The sequence below is a fragment of the Gadus macrocephalus genome, chromosome 6 (assembly GCF_031168955.1).
Source record: "Gadus macrocephalus chromosome 6, ASM3116895v1".
NCBI lineage: Eukaryota > Metazoa > Chordata > Actinopteri > Gadiformes > Gadidae > Gadus > Gadus macrocephalus.
In genome coordinates, this window is record NC_082387.1 from 9,642,944 (window position 1) to 9,662,988 (window position 20,045).

Sequence of the window (20,045 nt, forward strand, 5' to 3'; positions counted from 1 at the left end):
CCCGGACACCTCGTACAGGGCAAAGTACTTGGAGCCCAGGCCAAACGCCGTGGTGGACATCAGGGACTGGAGAGGGAAGGAGCGGAAGAAGGCACTCGTCAGGTTAATCAGGATTTTTTTCTGGGATCCAGCAGTCCTACCAGGTTATAGCAGAACATCGGATCTAGACGGCCTACTATGTTATAGCAGGACTTCTGATCCAGAACTCCTACCATGTTATAGCAGGACTTCTGATCCAGAACTCCTACCATGTTATAGCAGGACTTCTGATCCAGAACTCCTACCACGTTATAGCAGGACTTCTGATCCAGAACTCCTACCACGTTATAGCAGGACTTCTGATCCAGAACTCCTACCATGTTATAGCAGGACTTCTGATCCAGCAGTCCCACCATGTTATAGCAGAACTTCTGATTCAGTGGTGCAGCTATGTTGATCAATAAATCTTCCCCCAATAACTCAATAGTGTAATGCTATTGTGGTTTTGATCAATAGGTGACAATGCTGAATAATAGCACCTTATACCAACATGAAAAAGCCTACAAACGTTCTGAAGTTCCCAGTTTATCATTAATTTTAACTGATATATACACAAACCATGACGGACACAAATGGCTAAAGGTGCACACAGGTCCATTGTTTTATTATTATTTTTGATCTTTCCTTTGGGCATTTTTTAATTACGTATCTTTAATAACAATCTAACTTACATTTTTAATAACTATCATATAATATTTTTATTGCTTGGGTTATTCCTTTATCATGTAAAACACTTGATAGTTAGAAAAGGTTTAGAAAAGTGCTTTAGACAGAAAGTTCCTTATTATTGTTGGGCAGAACTAGCCAGCAGAGGTAAAGGAGGAAGTGATCAGGGCCGTGCGGTTGAAGGCGTCCTTACTGCGATGCACTTCTCAAAAGCGGTGATCTTGTCGTGGGCCACCTCCTCCCTGATGGCCACGTACATGTAGGGCACGTAGCTCAGGAAGTAGACGATGCCTCCGCACGCAGACGCCAGCTTAGCCTTGGAGTAGATCACCGACACCAGGAAGCTACAGGCGGACAGACAGGCAGGGAGACAGAGACAGGCAGGGAGACAGAGACAGGCAGGGAGACAGAGACAGGCAGGGAGACCGATAATGAAGACCAACAAATTGATCAATACGCAACAGACAAACAAGCAAAAAAACGGTATCTAAACAACGTATCGAAACTTATGTTTAGTTACACTGTCAGAGGATATTGAGTATATCATCCAAAAATATAATCACTTACTATTATGTATCTATATATATATATGCACATACATACATACATACATACATACATACATATATATATATATATATATATATATATAATATATATAATTATTCAAACCAAAACAACCCTCTTTGTGCATGCCTCACACCAGAGTGGCTGCCAGATACAGTACACTGTACGAAGCTGTAAACTCTAAACTCCTGGAGTCAACATCTTTTCAACCAGTGTGAGCCCTCCTGTGGCCCGCTGTGACTTCATGGCAGACAAAACGGGGGCCGCTTCAGTCGCTTAGCAACTGAATTCGACCTGTTTCTGCCCACACACGCTAGAGTTAACAAGTGAACAACCTCTCTTCCAATCACAAGGACCTTCTGAGGTGCGGGGAGGAGCTACTTTCAACTGCCCTCTTTTTGAAGGCACAACTTTATTAGGTTTGATTCTGATGTGACAGAAGGTATGTAGGGGCCAGGGGTTAGGGCATCCTGCTCTAGCATGCCTACAGGTAGACTGAGGGTATTGGGGATCGAACCCGGAATGGGCTAGGAGGCACCTTACCTACTCCACTACTCTTAAGATGAAATTCTTCACGTTAAACTGTACGTGTTAATCATCCTGGATAAATGAAGGTTTAAAATTTTTTTTTTTTTTTTTTTTTTTTTTTTATCTATTGGTCTATCTATTGGTAGTTTTGTGTTGATGTAGTACAGATGAACATAACACATTTTGCGCAGGGTGTAAGACTTAACCACGCCTACTTTGGTGCATGGGGATGGGGCCAAGCGCTCACCAGAACATGATGGTTGCCACGGCGTAGATGGTGAGGAAGAGCCAGATGATGAAGGGGTCGCTGTGCAGGAGCACGCGGCCGTACTTTAGGATGACGGTCAGCGCTGTCACAGAGATGGACAGCTGGACGAAGCCGGTGATGAACCAGGCCACCCAGTGCACCGCGTTGTTCAGACCCATCATCTTCATCACCTTCAGGGAGATATGAAGACCTTTAAACTACTGTTACACCTTTATCATCTTCATCACCTTCAGGGAGATATGTATGAAGACCTTTAAACTACTGTTACATCTTCATCATCTTCATCAGCTTCAGGGAGATGTGAAGACCTTTAACTACTTTTACATCTTCATCTTCTTCATCACCTTCAGGGAGATATGAAAACCTTTAAACTACTGTTACACCTTCATCATCTTCATCACCTTCAGGGAGATACGACAACCTTTAAACTACTGCTACATCTTCATCATCTTCATCAGCTTCAGGGAGATATGAAGACCTTTAAACTACAGTTACATCTTCATCAACTTCATCACTTTAAGGGAGATATGAAGACTTTAAACTACTGTTCCATCTTCATCACCTTCAGGGAGAAATGAAGAGCTTTAAACTATTGTAACATCTTCATCACCTTCAGGGAGATATGAAGATCTTCAAACAACTGTTACATCTTCATCACCTTCAGGGACATATGAAGACCTTTAAATCACTGTTACATCTTCATCACCTTCAGGGACATATGGAGACCTTTAAACCACTGTTTAATCTTCATCATCTTCATCACCTTCAGGGAGATAGGAAGACCTTTAAACTACTGTTACATCGTCATCACCTTCAGGGAGATTTGAAAACCTTTAAACTATTGCTACATCTTCATCATCTTCATCACCCTCAGGGAGATGTGAAGACCTTTAAACTACTGCTACATCTTCATCATCTTCATCACCCTCAGGGAGATATGAAGACCTTTAAACTACTGTTACATCTTCATCACCTTCAGGGAGATATGAAGACCTTTAAACTACTGCTACATCTTCATCATCTTCATCACCCTCAGGGAGATATGAAGAACTTTAAACTACCGTAAGATCTTCATCACCTTCAGGAAGATTTGACGACTTTTAAACTACTGTAAATCAATAAAGTTACTAAAACCTAAAAGGCGCAAATATTTTTTTAGGGATATATCCATATATGCCAAATTGCTCCATGACAATGGTAAAGAAGGAATACTCAACAGCAAACACCTAAAGGCTTTAATCAGAGGAAACATCAAATAACTACATAAATAACAAATTTTACACAGGGAAAAAACTAAAGTAAACTGTAGTTCTGATATGTGGCCACCAGGTGGGTGAGAGGGCAGTGGAGTGAGACATTTCTCTGCTACGGGTTGAAGTCTCAGAAAACAGGAAGCAGTCATGTTAGTGTCAGTCAGACAGATAGGATGACAGGGGATGCTGACAGATGGGTACCGGTGACCCTGCGTCTCTAAACTCTGACCGACCACAATGACTCGCACACAGACAGAAAGGCAGGTAGACCAAGCAGCAGTCAGCCAGGGACACAGGTATACAGAGGAACCTGTATATGCAACCTCTTTCAGGAGGCAGACAGATAGACAGACAGACACACACACCGAGTAGCCTGTATATCTGACCTATTGAGGGGGAAAACAGACAAGACAGTGGACCCTGTGTATCTGACCTCTTTGAGGAGGCAGACAGACAGACAGACAGACAGACAGACAGACAGACAGACAGACAGACAGACAGACAGACAGACAGACAGACAGACAGACAGACAGACAGACAGACAGACAGACAGACAGACAGACAGACAGACAGACATTTGACCCTGTTTATCTGACCTCTTTGAGGCGGTGCTCCTTCTCGGCGACGATGTGTTGGATCATCATTGCTACGGAGTACACCCAGGAGATCACCATGCACAGAGGCATCATGTGCTCGATGACAAACAGAAAACTGCAAGACACACACAAACAAGAACACGCAAACATCAGGGTCGGGACGTGACCTTGTCCATCCCAACCTCAACAGCACGAGTGACACGCACTACTTCTCCCGATACCTTCACCCTACTCTTAAAATGCTACAACCTGCAACTAATAAACCTTTCAAATCAATCCAAGAAAAAAATAATATATATATGCTATTTATCCCAGAGGGGCCATTCCTAAAACCTAACAGGCATAGTAGAGGACACACAAACAGGACATATACGATAATACATGATAGAGAGAGAGTGGCCGCGTGGTTCAATACACAACAGTGACGAAAAATGAAAGTCAGAGTGACCGTGAAGCATGCATCAAATAAACTTCACTCATAAACTACAACTAAACTTACAATACATTCACTCTTCTCTGATAAAAATACAACTAAACTAACAATACATTCACTCATCTCTGATAAAAATACAACTAAACTAACAATACATTCACTCATCTCTGATAAAAAATACAACTAAACTAACAATACATTCACTCATCTCTGATAAAAATACAACTAAACTAACAATACATTCACTCTTCTCTGATAAAAATACAACTAAACTAACAATACATTCACTCTTCTCTGATAAAACGACCACTAAACTAACAATACATTCACTCTTCTCTGATAAAAATACAACTAAACTCACAATACATTCCCTCTACTAAGCACGGCTGGTGCAATGGATTGAGGTTCTTACTCGTCGCGGGTGTAGCATGGGTATGGGAACATCTGGACGTAGTTCCCCGGCTCCACCACGTCATGACCCACAAATGTGTTGATGATCGCTCTCTCCATCATGTCTAAGAGAGAGAGAGAGAGAGAGAGAGAGAGAGAGAGAGAGAGAGAGAGAGAGAGAGAGAGAGAGAGAGAGAGAGAGAGAGAGAGAGAGAGAGAGAGAGAGAGAGAGAGAGAGAGAGAGAGAGAGAGAGAGAGAGAGAGAGAGGACATTTACAATCTGTTACACTTATGATCGATAGGGGGAGTGAAAGATATATAACCCCAAAGTCAAAGATTATATGGCTCCATCCATCATTTTTAAGATGGAGGGATGGCGAGAGGCAAGAGAGAAAACAACATGCTTACATTCAAAATCTATTACTTTTGTGATATCGATAGGGGAAGCGATCGAATTGAGAGGGGGTCAAAGGTTAATACGGCTCTCTTCGTTATCTCTGGGCTGAAGGGATGGAGGCGGCCAGAGAGAGGGAGACGGGGGAGTGCGAGAAAAAAGGAGAGTGAGATGGACAGAGAACATTCACAATCTATCACTGTTGTCATATTGATATGTCCAGTGACAGGATGCGTGCAGCAGCAGAAACATGTTTTTATTCTCCAAACCACTAAGATAAAACACCCGTCCCAACAGAGAACCTGACGTCTCCGTCAGACTCAGGTAAGCTGTCGTCAACCAGCGAGCAAAATGCTGCAACGAAAGGAGTTTCTCTTCCTCCCTCCTCCTCAATCACTGTTGGAGAGTGATGATACCCGAACTCTTGGAAAAAAAAAGCTTTTTAAAAAAACACCTTATCTCAGCGATGCCTCTGCTCTAACTAGTCATACTTTCCTGTTAGGAAGGACATGTCATACTGCAAATCGACATAATTGTATTTGTCCACTACATCCTCCCCCCCTTCCCTCCCTCCCTCCCTCCCTCCCTCCCTCCCTCCATCTTACCCTACCCTCCCCTCCCTTCCTGAATAAAAGATGACTTTCACAGACGAGAAAGTGCCATCCCTGCGGCTGCATCACTCTCTTCACAGGTGCTGGAAACTTGAGGAAGTACGATGCTAAGCAGTTTGCCGACAGTCAAATCCTTTATGGAAGCTCTTAAGCAACGCCTTTGTGACGATGGTTGTTTCAGCTTTGCCGTAAAGGATTTCTTAGTGTGCCGGAGTTATTATTGTTGGCGTTTGATTCATCGGCCCGGGCCTGAAAACACCTGCAGAGAGCATCTAAAACAACAGCCGGTCGACTTGTACAAATAACTCACGTTCAACCGCACAGCATTTATTTTTTATCAGCAGAGCAGGTGGGTTTCATGAGATCTGTTACCACATATAAATCAAAAACACTTTCTATCTGGGTTTCTTTTCACATGACTATAGTGTTAAAGGGCTTACCAGCTCCACATTATATGACCGCCCCTAATGCCAATAACTTTAAATGTCAAGAATAACCTTCTCAAAACCAGGGGGAAGAACAGAACAGAACAGATGTGTGTTAGTCTTTCAGCCGAAAGTGTTCTGGTTTCAGCCCTCAAGTCCACACTCCACCTGCATTTGGCTACCTTGAGCAATTCAACATAATCCCTGCTTCTTTATTATATGCATTTAAAAGACACGGCAAGCTGCTTTGGAAACACCCGCTTACTATTTAGCAGTTTCATAAGTCGCTTTCGGCTCTCCTTTGATGGCGCAATACCCCTGTGATGTATAAGTCTTTCCGTTCCAGGAACAAACCACTAAAGTTGTATCTTATTGAACCCTATTCAACATCTGAGGGCGGTCTCCACCCACCTTGTATCCAGACGAAACCGTACAGGAAGTAGAACTTCCCGCCGGTGTTGGGTCCGGGACGCCAGTAGGCGCGTCGGATCTCGTTGGTCTTCTCCGTGAAGCTGGAGTTCTGGCGGATCTTGTAGAGAACGTGGGGGGGCAGGGAACCGTCCCTGTTGGTCTGAAAGATCACACCTAGCGGCAAGGGAGGTGAAGGGGTTAAAATCTCATTGGATTCAAAATCAAATTCAAAAAGGATGACCACAAGACCAGAGAGTGAGAGCTCATGGGACTTACTGGCGAAGACGGAGACGTTGTCCTGGTAGGCCTGGTTCAGGGTGTAGTTCACAATGCTGTCCTCGTCGGGAAAACCTTTGAAGATGTCCACGCTCACCTGCAGGCATGTGTGTGCACGTTTATGGGTGCATGTGTGTATGTGTATGTTTGTTTGTTTGTGTGTGCGTTTTTTGTGTTTATGTGTGTGTTTGGATGTGTATGTTTTTTTGTGTATGTGTGTATGTGTGTGTGTGTGTGTGTTTTTGTGTAGGCGTATGTGTGTGTGTGTGTGTGTGTGTGTGTGTGTGTGTGTGTGTGTGTGTGTGTGTGTGTGTGTGTGTGTGTGTGTGTGTGTGTGTGTGTGTATGTGTGTGTGTGTGTGCACGTATGCATACGTTAATACAGATGTGAAGATGAGCGCGTGTTTGTGTATTGGAAATGGGAGGTAAAAATAAAGAAACACATTGACTTCTGAAGACCAGAGCAGCTATTTTTAGCTCAATGCTGAGCTGCTGCCTGAGAGTCTTCAGAGTGGGTGTTGTCGTAGCACGCAGCTAGCCGTTCTCTCCTGGATCCATAGGATACCCTTCCTCTGCTCAGTCCCACCCTGGCCACAGAGTTAACTGGCATCAGTCCCGACACAGCGAGCAGGAGCGGGACAGATGACCTTGAACGTCCGGGGGGCTGTCAGCGTCCACTCCCGCCCCCCGCAGCACTGATAGGCTTGTGGTCGGCATTAGCATTAGCATTAGCCTACTTACTCAACCTGTTAGCATTGCTGACCTTAAACGACGCCATTTGAAATGTTCAACTACACTTGCTTGATTAAAATTCCAACTTCTCTCTACCCATAATGACCTGATTCTCTATTATCATAATGATAATGTCAAGTTGAGTGGGCTCCTGCCGTATAGTGATCACAGTACAGGTCATTAAGGAACGGTCTTTAGCATTATTGCTTCATTACCATGTTGACCTCAGAGGGAATAGTAAGTTATTAAAGAGTACAGACTGAGACAAGCATTTGGGGGTTGGGATGACAAGCGCTATAGTTTCACCTCTGTAATATCAATATAAATACTGTATGATATATTAAAATATGAATCATAAAGTATATACAGTACAGTATATTATATATTTGTCCGGTAAAGGAGGTTTGAGACTGTTAGAGAGGGGACGTTTTCGTTTGTTTGCTTAGTTAAATGAAGGCTCACTCTTCTGCTCTCTCTTTATGGCCCAGGACTGTCAACTAGAGCACCTTTCCGAGCTATTCAAACAAAGTCGGCTGGACTGGCCATGGATGGGACTGACCTTCGACATGAAGCGCGTCCAGCCACAGGCGGCGTTGTCGATAGTGTCCAGCTGCTCCACGAGAGTGGTGGTGTTCGGGAGGGTGTAGTTTCCCTCCAGCAGACCCTGGATCAGCACACTGTCCGTCGAGTTCAGCAGCTCTGGGTTGCCCTGCAGCTCCTGGGTCAGCTGGGGGCAGAAGGGAGTTGGTTAGAGGGTTAAGGTGAGTTGGTAGTGAAGCTAATTTAGTTAAACGCAGTACATTTTCCAGTACATCATCATCCATCTACAACCCCTGGCAGCAGAACCGTGTGGGAGGGGTTACCATGTGGAAGAGGTAATTACCATGTCTGAGATGTTACCGTGTGGGAGGGGTTACCATGTGGAAGAGGTAATTACCATGTCTGAGATGTTACCGTGTGGGAGGGGTTACCATGTGGAAGAGGTAATTACCATGTCTGAGATGTTACCGTGTGGGAGGGGTTACCATGTGGAAGAGGTAATTACCATGTCTGAGATGTTACCATGTGGGAGGAGTTACCATGTGGGAGGAGTTACCAGGTGGAAGAGGTAATTACCATGGATAAGATGTTACCATGTGGGAGGAGTTATCATGTGGGAGGAGTTATCATGTGGGAGGAGTTACCATGTGGAAGAGGTAATTGCCATGTCTGAGATGTTACCATGTGGGAGGAGTTATCATGTGGGAGGAGTAACCATGTGGGAGGAGTATTTGTCTTGTCTGAGATGTTGCCATGGGGGAGACGTTAGCTTATTTTTGCAGTTAGCTACCTCATGAATTTGTCCAGCACTTTTGTCACTGCTGGTTGATTCTGAATGTGCTCTATAAACACTTTGGATCTGAACTGGGTCGATTATTCACCTGTTGTAGCCAGGCCAGGTGGTCGTGCATACGTCCGTCTTCCAGGAAGGTCCTGAGCTGGGCAGAGATGTTGAGCCAGACCCGAGCGTAGTGCGTCACGTTCCCCACGAACGCAAACGTCTCATTGGCCTGGCGTGGGTTACAAATGTACAGAGGATTTAGGTCTCCATGTGGTGTACTGATGACGCAATGGTGCATACCATAAGGACTTGGAAGTAGTCTGAATAGACAGTACAGCTTAAATGTACGGTAGGTGTAAACAAAAGACACATGCAGTCTAGCCCGGGAATGTTCCAGAACTTTTCCTGCATGGGCTCATGTGTGAATGAGAAAAGGGACTGAAATCAGATGGAGGAAATCAGAGATTCTTCTGACATGTTGGGATCACTTCTGGTACAGCTGAGTGGTGAATGAAAGCAGTCACATTGCAAGGAGAGGCACTTAAAGTGTTCGGTCTATCTGACGTAAGACGCTTTCCCGTTGGGCAAACAAACCCAAGCCCAAGACTCTGATTCTGTATTTGAATCCTGACTTTTAATCCTAACGTGTCAATGATTGTCGAGTGATTCATCAACACAGTTTATATTGTTTGCTTACAAGTGAACAAGCAGATTTAGACTAGAGGACGCTTCTCTCATTCTGAGATTTGAATGGCGGCTGGCATCCACAAGTGTTGCATTACCCCCATCTGCTGGACTTCCCCTTTTCCCATCCACTCCGGCACTGTTGTGCCATGTGTGAAAGGGGCGGGACAGACATTTTCCAGAACGTAACTTCCTGTGTGAATACTAAAGAAACATAGTAGTGGTGCCTGAAAGGTTATCACAGTATTTGACCTGGAAATATGTGTGATAGAGGCTTAATAAGCAGAGAGCTCTCCCGGAGCACCCACAACACTGCCCGTACTTGCCTTCTGAATGACTTTATCCACCTGAGAACCGATTGGGGAATAGAGGATCTTGGGATTTGTAGTCATCAGATGCACCAGTAAGCCTAGATTCCTCTGTTCCTTGCTGGTGAAGCCAAGAGAACTCATGTTCCCCTGCTTCAGCGCCTCGGGCTCGATGATCCTGGCGGATAGAGTAGGAGAGGATGTTAATGGTCCATTTGGCTTAGCTTCTCTTCCTTTTATTCCCTGTCTTTATGGCGCCTCGTTAAAGCAGAGATGAAATACACAGAGAGAAACGGGTCGAGAAAACCCACCCCCAGTATTCCAAAACAACCATGTTGCTAATGAGCACAATCCAGAAGCAAAAGCAATCACTCATCAGTGGAGGTAAAACACTGTGTGGCTTTCATCTTGAACCTGGAGTTTCCAGGAGTAATCTTTCAGCGCACTCTGTGTTGAAACTTGATCCTCTGTGTCCTCTGATATGCTGAGATGTGTCTCAGCATATCTGCACATAAACTGCTTATCAGAGAGGGGCATAATTGATATCTGGACTGTGGCCCAGGAAAGTGTCATGGCTCTGGTGTTTGACTTCCAGCCGGAATGGACTGGTTTATATTTCTACAGCAACACAGTTTACCTGTAGGCATCCTGGAGCAAGATTCTCCTACCTGCTCCTTAGGGACATGTTTCTAATCCATTGTAAATGGCTTCAAATAATTGGCTAAATAGTAAACAGCCCAAATTGTTTTACTTAAATGTCATGAAGTAGACGCTTTAATTGATAGCGACCTACAAGGGAGGCTGGGAACCCAAAAAAGCGAGTAGCTACAAAAATGTTCCAATGCTGCGCAATCCAAACACGTCAAAGTAGCCATAGGGATCATAACTGATGTATCACAGACTCCATGTCGATTAAAAAATCTGCAACCGTGTCATTCCTCACCTGTTGTTCCCACACAGGATGGGCTGCAGCCCCGCCCACAGCTGCACGAAGGCCGAGAACTGAGACCTGGGATTTTCCTGGGGCTCCTCCTTCTCCTTCCCTTTCTCTGGCCCGCCTTCTGGTCCCCTGCCGTCCCCTTCCTTCCCTTCTCCCTCCGCCTCTACGCCGTCGCCCCGGGGCGTGTCTGTGGCGTTAGGACCGATCCCGCCTCCCCAGGCGGTGGAGTTGGGCGGCCAGGTGGTGACGTTGGAGGCAGGGGCGTGGCCTGGTGGAGGCGCGCGGCCCGCGCAGGCATCTTGAGGCAGGAGGCGGGCAAGGCCGGAGAGCAGGGCCACGTCCTTGAGGAGCTGCTCCACGTAGGCCAGGTCTTTGAGGAGCGAGGCCAGCCGCGTGCGGTGGAGCGACGAGGAGGAGTTGAAGAGGTGGAGCTGGGTGGAGGTACACTCGACTGTTACTTCAACCCTCGTTTCTGCCTCGTTTTATGCAATGGAAGTATCCTTCAATGTCCTGAGACTCATACAACATTGAAGTATTATAATTATTCATTCCTAGTATACTACCTCTTGTACAGTTGGTGGAATAAGACTATTGGAAGAGTTACATTAAGTGAGAGTTGATAGTTGCAATTAAAAACCAAAATTACAATGAACATGCACACAAAAGCACACACAAAAGCACACACACACACACACACACACACACACACACACACACACACACACACACACACACACACACACACACACACACACACACACACACACACACACACACACACACACACACGCACACTACCTTGTCAATCACGCTCTGAGTCTTCAGCTGCTCCCGCAGGACCTGGCTAAGTGCTCCAAACCGCTCTTTCCGCTGCCCCGCCCCTCCGGCGCAGAGGATGCTGCGATAGCCTGCCAGCAGCGACTGCTGCCTCTCAGGGACCAATAGGAGCCTGGCTAGCTCACTGCTCCCGCCTCCTCCGCCTTCCCCGCAGGTCAGGACTTCGAGAATGGCTCCGGTGAGAATCACACCCTGGGGAAGTTAGAGTCATTAAGATTTGAGAGCTGCAAAGTGCGAGAGAGGGTGTACGATTTTGCAACTTAGCAACCAAAGTAACATCCCCTCCCGCCGTACGTTTCTCAGGACAGGCATGAGATTGACACGCAAGACGGATTCCCCAAACCAATCAGGGAAGGGACTTCCTGATGATAGATAAGCGCTCCGATATCAAATTGTGTCATGCAGAGGTAGACACAATACTGCCCGTTCGTCTCACTAGTCAGACGATTAATATCTGATGGGAGAGAATCTAAAACCTGGTTGAACGAGGCATTTCACATTCTTTTCGCTTCATATTTGTTTCGAACAATTTCGTTGCTCGAAGCGAGGATCTCTCAGCACGTTTGACAAACAGCGTAGCCAGCAGAGGAAAACGTTTCTGTAAAAGATTCAAATCAATCAGCGTGTACAAGAAATACACATCCTAAAATCCCCTTCGGAGAGCTTCCTCCACTGCTCCAATGCTTTTCTTTTGTACAACATGTCCGTTACAAAACAGAAACAAGACCCAGCCCCACCCCTTTGCAGCACTCGGTCGCCCAGCTCTCCCCAGAAGGTGCACACGTGAGACTGCCGGACCTGGGATGACCCCGCCCCTACCTCCACCTGCTGGAGCTCCTGAGGGGCGTAGCGCTGGGCCTCCCCGCCCACCAGCCCCAGCGTCTGGGACAGCAGCCTGACCAGAGCCTGCCGATCGCGGGCCCCTCCCGAAGGGTCCCCGAGGGCCTTGTGGAGCAGACCCCCGTCTAGACCCCGGAGACCCCCCAGCAACCTCTGCTGTGGTAGAGGATCAAAGAGAGAGAGACAGAGACAGACAGAGCGAGAGCGAGTTATAGACGGAGCGGAAGGGAGAGAGTAAGAAGGTCGTGAGAGAGGGATAGAGCGAGGGAGAGGGGGATAGAGCGAGGGAGAGGGGGATAGAGAGAGGGAGAGGGGGATAGAGAGAGGGAGAGGGGGATAGAGAGAGGGAGAGGGGGATAGAGAGAGGGAGAGGGGGATAGAGCGAGGGAGAGGGGGATAGAGAGAGGGAGAGGGGGATAGAGCGAGGGAGAGGGGGATAGAGAGAGGGAGAGGGGGATAGAGAGAGGGAGAGGGGGATAGAGCGAGGGAGAGGGGGATAGAGAGAGGGAGAGGGGGATAGAGAGAGGGAGAGGGGGATAGAGAGAGGGAGAGGGGGATAGAGAGAGGGAGAGGGGGATAGAGAGAGGGAGAGGGGGATAGAGCGAGGGAGAGGGGGATAGAGCGAGGGAGAGGGGGATAGAGAGAGGGAGAGGGGGATAGAGAGAGGGAGAGGGGGATAGAGAGAGGGAGAGGGGGATAGAGAGAGGGAGAGGGGGATAGAGAGAGGGAGAGGGGGATAGAGAGAGGGAGAGGGGGATAGAGAGAGGGAGAGGGGGATAGAGAGAGGGAGAGGGGGATAGAGCGAGGGAGAGGGGGATAGAGCGAGGGAGAGGGGGATAGAGAGAGGGAGAGGGGGATAGAGAGAGGGAGAGGGGGATAGAGAGAGGGAGAGGGGGATAGAGAGAGGGAGAGGGGGATAGAGCGAGGGAGAGGGGGATAGAGAGAGGGAGAGGGGGATAGAGAGAGGGAGAGGGGGATAGAGAGAGGGAGATGGGATCACAGTTTGTCTGTGCAAAATCTGTGTTGCTTTGGTGTCCATCAATTATAGGTTGGCAGCCATGATTGAGCTGCACAATTATGGGTGCTTTTCATTTATGAGAGGGAAAATCGGTCGGTTCCTTGGATTGAGCGAGTGCATTTAGAGTACCTCCAGGTGTAGGACCCCCTCCCCGGCCTTGCTTCCGCTATGTTTGGAGCCCTGGGTCTGGGTCTGGACCTGATCTGGGGGCTGGGTGCGGGTGTCTCTGGGATGTGAGCCAAAGACAAGGCTGTAGACCTACCGAGTGCACAGGGACAGAGAGATATAGAGTGCTTGGCTGCTTCTGCATTTTTTGTCCACACACACACACACACACACACACACACACACACACACACACACACACACACACACACACACACACACACACACACACACACACACACACACACACACACACACACACACACACACACACACACACACACACACACACACGTCTGTGTGTGTGTGTGTGTGTGTGTGTGTGTGTGTGTTTCCCTGTTTCCCTGTTTCCCTGTGTGTGTGTGTGTGTGTGTGTGTGTGTGTGTGTGTGTGTGTGTGTGTGTGTGTGTGAATAGATATTATATGGGGCCCACGGCCAAGTAATAATAAAGAATTAAAGCTGAATGAGCTTAAAGATCTCTTATCCTAATTTAAAATGTGTGCCTGTGCGCGTGTGTGCGTGCAACCCTGAGCTCCTTGGCAGCACCAAAAACTATATGAAGGAAGGCAGGGCATCAATTTCATCTTATTTCAACATAATGGACTACATTAGGGTGTTGTACTACAGTAGGATATTGGGCTACAGTAGTGAGTCGGACTACAGTAGTGAGTTGGACTATAGGATGTGGGACTACAGTAGTGAGTTGGACTACAGTAGGGTTGTGTCTACAGTAGGGCGTTGGACTACAGCAGGGCGTTGGACCGAAGTAGAATGTTGGACTACGGTAGTGAGCTGGACTACAGTAGGGTTTGGTCTACAGCAGTGAGTTGGACTACAGTAGGGTTTGGTCTACAGGAGTGAGTTGCACTACAGTGGGCAAGGCAAGGCAAGGCAACTTTATTTATATAGCACTTTTCATACACAAGGCAGACTCAAAGTGCTTCACATATAAACATTGTCATACAATAAAATAAAATAATAGATAAGTAAAAGAAAACATATGCAAAGAAATTAGTAAAATAGAAAGTGCAATGTATTTAAGATCAGATCAACAGTCTCTCTGGTATCCGCGTCGGGACTCCAACCCGACCTAAAGGAACTTGGTACTTTCTCTGGGACTCCAACCCGGATTCTAGTAACTCTAACCACAAACCAAAGGCCTTATTCTGGGACTCCAACCCAGACAGACGTCAGGACGCTAACCCAGACAGAACTCAGGTCTTTCTCTGGGGGTCCAACCCGATCTAAGGAAATGGTCCTTTCTCTGGGTGTCATGGTCTGTCTGTTTCCTTGTCTTGTTTTGGTGTGTTACCTGTTTTACTTTGGTATCGGTCTTGTTTCTCCCCATGTCAGGTTTCCCTCCTGTGTGATTACTGCTCCCTCCCTAATGTGTCTCAGCTGTTACTCGTTGCGTGCCCTGTGTGTGTTTGGTATTGAAGCCCTTGTCTTTCCTTTGTTCCTTGTCGGATCATTTTAGTTTGTGGTGAGTTGTGTCCTGTGTGTTCCCTGTGTTCCCGGTGTTCCCGGTGTTCCCTGTGTTACCCGCGTCACCCGTGTTCCTTGCCTTTTGAGTAAATAAATTACCCTTTTACCTGAACTGTCTGCGATTGGGTCCTACCTGCCTGCCTGCCACCCGCTAACCGTGACTCTGGGACTCCAACCCAGATTCTAGGACTCTAACCCAGACAGAAATTGGGTCTCAAACCCTTATCTTTTCTCTCTGGTATCAGATCATGTATCTTTCTGGTAAAAATAGAAAATTAAATTGAAAGTTAAAAAGGCTTTTTAGCAAGTAAAATTGAAAGTGCAATGTTTTTAAGATCAGAGCAACAGTCTCTCTGGAACCCACGTCGGGACTCCAACCCGACCTAAAGGAACTTGGTCCTTTCTCTGGGACTCCAACCCAGATTCTAGGACTCTAACCCAGACAGAACTTGGGTCTCAAACCCTTATCCTTCTCTCTGGTATCAGATCATGTATCTTTCTGGTAAAAATAGAAAAGTTAAAAAGGCATTTTAGTCAAATAAATGCAAAGTAAATAAAAGTGTATTTAAGACTTATAAAGCTAAAGCAAACAAGTCTTCAATCTTGTTTTAAAGGTGCTCAGAGTTGGGGCAAGTCTTAAATCCTCAGGGAGTTTATTCCAGCTATTTGTTGCATAGTAACTAAATCCTGCTTTCCCATGTTTCGTGTTTACTCTGGGGATAATTAACAGATTGGTCTCAGAAGATCTTAGTGTTCTAGAAGGCTTATGTAGTGGAAGCATATCAGTTAAATATTTTGGGCCCAAACCATGTAGGGATATATAGGTTAGCAACATCATTTCAATTCTCTGACCTACAGGAAGCCAATGTAACGATTTAAGAAATGGTGTAATATGTTCAAATCTTTTGGTCTTTGTTAAAATGCTCTAGCAGCAGCATTCTGAACAAGCTGAAGCTTCCTTAGAGTTTGTTTTGGGAGACCTGTAAGGAGACCATTGCAGTAATCAAGCTTACTAGTGATAAAGGCATGTACAAGTTTTTGTAAGTCTTCGGTGGACATGAGCCCTCTAAGTCTTGCTACATTTTTTAGGTGATAATATGCAGATTTTGTAACTGATTTGATGTGACTGTCGAAATGTAAATCAGAATCCATGATAACCGTAGGGCATTGGACTACAGTAGTGAGTTTGTCTACAGTAGGGTTTGGTCTACAGTAGGGTGTAGGACTACACTAGTGTGTTGGACTACAGTAGGGTTTGGGCTACAGAAGTGAGTTGGACTACAGTAAGGTTTGGTCTACAGCAGAGGCGTCGTCAGCCCCTTTTTACTGGGGCACGTGCCCCAGTAAAAGTCTCCAGTGCCCCAGTAAAATTCCATTGATCATTATTAAATTCATCTGCAGAAGCGCCGCTCTCGCTATGGAATCGGCAGGATTCATCAAGTGCATCTCCTGCTGCCTCGGGAGTCTTCAGTCGAGCCTGCCTCTTACCAGCCAATCAAAAAACGAAAGGGGCTACATAAAAGCCAATCAGAAAATAGCCCTATTGTATCTGGGTAAGATTTAATGCAACAACCAATGAAAAAAATCAGTTATTTACGGATTCGTCCACGTGACTCTTCTGAAAGTGTGTAAAGTATGACCAAGTGTTTCTTTCTGTTCAATAGTCTAGATAGAACTTTATCAATCCCCTGTAGGAGAAATTTGTTAATAAAACAATAATGGTAAAAAAAATAAGGAATCTCCCACTTCCGGCTTCCATGAAAGAGAACCATACTAATTCACACAATAGCGTTGATGCAAATCTAGCATTAAAGGTTAATTTAAGGAAGTTCTCTCCAGTCACGCTGAAACTAGTTTGCTAGTAGTAGCGCTTTAATTTGCAGTGTAAGAGAATTCTGGGAAATCTGAATGCTGACAAAATTCTCAGAATTCTGACACTGCAATTTATTTGCACGCTACGACTAGTGAACTACTTTAAAAAAAAAACTCGACACTGCGACCAGGCGACAAATGACTGGTGAGAACCTTCTTAAATGAAGAGTTCAGAGTTTATTAGCCTATTCGATTTCTGAATTAAAATTCTTGTGATGAATAATCTACATTTGTACAGTCGATGTGCAGCACTTTAATTCCCGTCAACTATGTTTTCTAACACCAGCATTTCCACAACTATGCTCATGTTCGTGACTGCTATACAAAACCATTTATAGTGCATCTATTTTTCTGCTGGGTAGTGATAGTCGCCCTAAATGCAGCTTTAATTTGGGCTCTGATTCTGAATAAATGCCGCTGCTGAACTGTGTGAATAAATGAAGGGAACTGAAATCTAAAGAAGACACGTGGTTTTGATGTACCGTGAATTCCAGCTGAAAGTGGAACATTGCTGCCATCAGGGGAAATTAATGTAACCTAGGCATATTGTAAGTAGCTTTCAATTCCTTGTTTTTTTGTTGATCATGTTTCGTTGGAAACCACGGGAGCTGGAAAAAGCCCAGAGTAACTCATCTCCTTTTTTAACGTTACAACAAATTCACAACTTGTTTGACACAAACAATGACAACTTGATTGCTGTTAAAGAATGTTGCCCACATAATTAGCACCAGTTTTCAATACTGAGCGTCTGTAGCCTGTAGTTTTATAGCACACACACACACACACACACACACACACACACACACACACACACACACACACACACACACACACACACACACACACACACACACACACACACACACACACACACACACACACACACACACACACACACACACACCATGCGTGCACGCACACACGCGGAAAATGAATAATGAATGAAAAATTGTCTGTCTTCAAAACTTGAGGAAGTTTTAGACAAAAACTTCCTTAACACAAAAAAGGAAATGATCGATATACAGGGTGTTTTTAACATACTGGATCCAACAATGATCCCAACATTGACACAGATAATTCAGATCATTGCACTCACAATTCCTGTAAACAGTTGTAGTTGTGAGCGATCTTTCAGTGTGTCGAGAAGGCTCCACACCTGGCTTAGGTCAACCATGGGGCAAGGAAGGCTTCACCAACTTTCTCTTTTGTCCATTGAAAAGGAGCAACCATGCAAAGTGAGTCAAAGCCACGTTATTGACCGCTTTGCCACCATGAAGGCGCGGCGATACAGCTTAATAGTGAAAAAATAATCATTTAAAAAGGCTCTATGCAGTAGTGTATGGCCTTATTTAGTTTAATTTAAGAGCTTTGATGGTTCTATAACATTTTCCAGGTTGATTGGTGGCAATGAGCCACCTCACCTTAAGTCAGAAATTCTATTAGTTTTAAACCTTGTTTCTTGCCTTTTTAGTACATGTCGTTCTGGCAAAATTATGCTGTTTCCACACAGCTTCTAAATAAATATAGATGTGTAGACTTCTCCTGATAAAGAGGTGAAGGTCATAAAGAGACTTTTTGTTTATTTGTCAGTTACCTTATTTGTAAATCTTTGAGATGTGTATGTGTTTAAATAAATATAATTGTACGGTACTCATGAATCCATCTTTGCGTCTTTACCTTTACCAGTGCTTTAATATAGCCTACAGTATGACAGTGACAACAATTTTGAAGCTCGTACATACCCTTCTGTATCCATATATTTCATATTGTGCACACGTTAAAAAAAAAAATGTTGGCAGTTGGGGGCCTGTGCCCCAGTAAAACTCTAGGTCTAGCAACGCCCCTGGTCTACAGTAGGGTTTGGTCTACAATAGGGTTTGGTCTATAGTAGGGTGTGGATAACAGTAGGGTTTGGTCTACAGTAAGGTTTGCACTACAGTAGTGAGTTGGTCTACAGTAGGGTTTGGTCTACAGTAGGGTTTGGTCTGCAGTAGGGTTTGGACTACAGTAGTGAGTTGGTCTACAGTAGGGTTTGGTCTACAGTAGGGTTTGGACTACAGTAGGGTTTGGTCTACAGTAGGGTTTATACTACAGTAGGGTTTGGTCCACAGTATGGTGTGGATAACAGTGAGGAAAGTCTCTGATTTACTGAGTCTGTGTTGGATTGCAGGAAAAAAAGTGTGGGAGTAAGTGAGTGAGAGAGAGAGCGAGCTAAATAGAGTGCTAGGGGTGAAGGTGGATTTAGTCAGATGTATGTTTTTAATTAATTTCTCGGTTCTGCACTAGCTGCTGTTGAACCCGAATATCCTGCCTGGGATCAATAAAGTACATGAATGAGGAGTGAGTGTTGAGGTGGAGGTAGAGAGTGAGTGATGGTGAGGAGAGTGAACGAGGCGTGCGTCAGCTGACCTCCTGGAGGCTGATGGGCGTGGTCAGCAGCAGGTGGGCGGCGTCCTCTGGCAGAGAAAGGTTCCTCACCAGGAACCTCTGGAACACCGACTGGTTCCGCAACACACTGGACAGAGTGAAGCCTGGAACGCGCACGCACACACACACACACACACACACACACACACACACACACACACACACACACACACACACACACACACACACACACACACACACACACACACACACACACACACACACACACACAGCTATAATACGTTACCTAAATGCATGGATTGACTGTAAAATGTTCATTGTTTAACCAACAAATTGATCTCTTCTCTCTCATCCTCTCCTCTTCTCTCTCATCCATCTGATTGTCTCGCTCTCTCTCTTTCTCCCTCAATTTCTCCCTCCCTCCCTCCCTCCCTCACTTTCTACAACACAACATCACTGTCCAGAGTACACATCGATATTGCACGAATCAGATTCATGGAGCTGGACTCAAACCCAGACGCTCATAAACGGGCCTTAAAATGAAATTAAAAAAACAATTGAACTAAACCGAATCACAGAAGAGACAGTGCCAGACAAA

General features: G+C 45.5%; 1 protein-coding gene across 3 annotated transcripts in view; it reads right to left on the reverse strand.

The window, feature by feature from the left end:
* Nucleotides 1-20,045, reverse strand: part of abca2 (ATP-binding cassette, sub-family A (ABC1), member 2) — a 61,226-nt gene that overhangs the window by 20,582 nt on the left and 20,599 nt on the right. For 2 of the 3 annotated variants that reach the window (XM_060053923.1, XM_060053925.1), the window contains exons 5-19: nucleotides 19,469-19,590; nucleotides 13,666-13,794; nucleotides 12,498-12,674; nucleotides 11,640-11,870; nucleotides 10,845-11,272; nucleotides 9,920-10,079; nucleotides 9,010-9,138; nucleotides 8,148-8,315; nucleotides 6,858-6,954; nucleotides 6,582-6,755; nucleotides 4,763-4,865; nucleotides 3,918-4,032; nucleotides 2,048-2,238; nucleotides 899-1,049; nucleotides 1-66 (exon numbers count right to left, since the gene is read on the reverse strand). The exon at nucleotides 1-66 is cut by the window's left edge and continues 139 nt beyond it. In XM_060053923.1, coding sequence (XP_059909906.1) covers nucleotides 1-66; nucleotides 899-1,049; nucleotides 2,048-2,238; nucleotides 3,918-4,032; nucleotides 4,763-4,865; nucleotides 6,582-6,755; nucleotides 6,858-6,954; nucleotides 8,148-8,315; nucleotides 9,010-9,138; nucleotides 9,920-10,079; nucleotides 10,845-11,272; nucleotides 11,640-11,870; nucleotides 12,498-12,674; nucleotides 13,666-13,794; nucleotides 19,469-19,590 — 2,441 coding nt within the window. The remainder of the gene's footprint in view (nucleotides 67-898; nucleotides 1,050-2,047; nucleotides 2,239-3,917; nucleotides 4,033-4,762; nucleotides 4,866-6,581; nucleotides 6,756-6,857; nucleotides 6,955-8,147; nucleotides 8,316-9,009; nucleotides 9,139-9,919; nucleotides 10,080-10,844; nucleotides 11,273-11,639; nucleotides 11,871-12,497; nucleotides 12,675-13,665; nucleotides 13,795-19,468; nucleotides 19,591-20,045) is intronic. The other variant, XM_060053924.1, reaches the window with a different exon arrangement.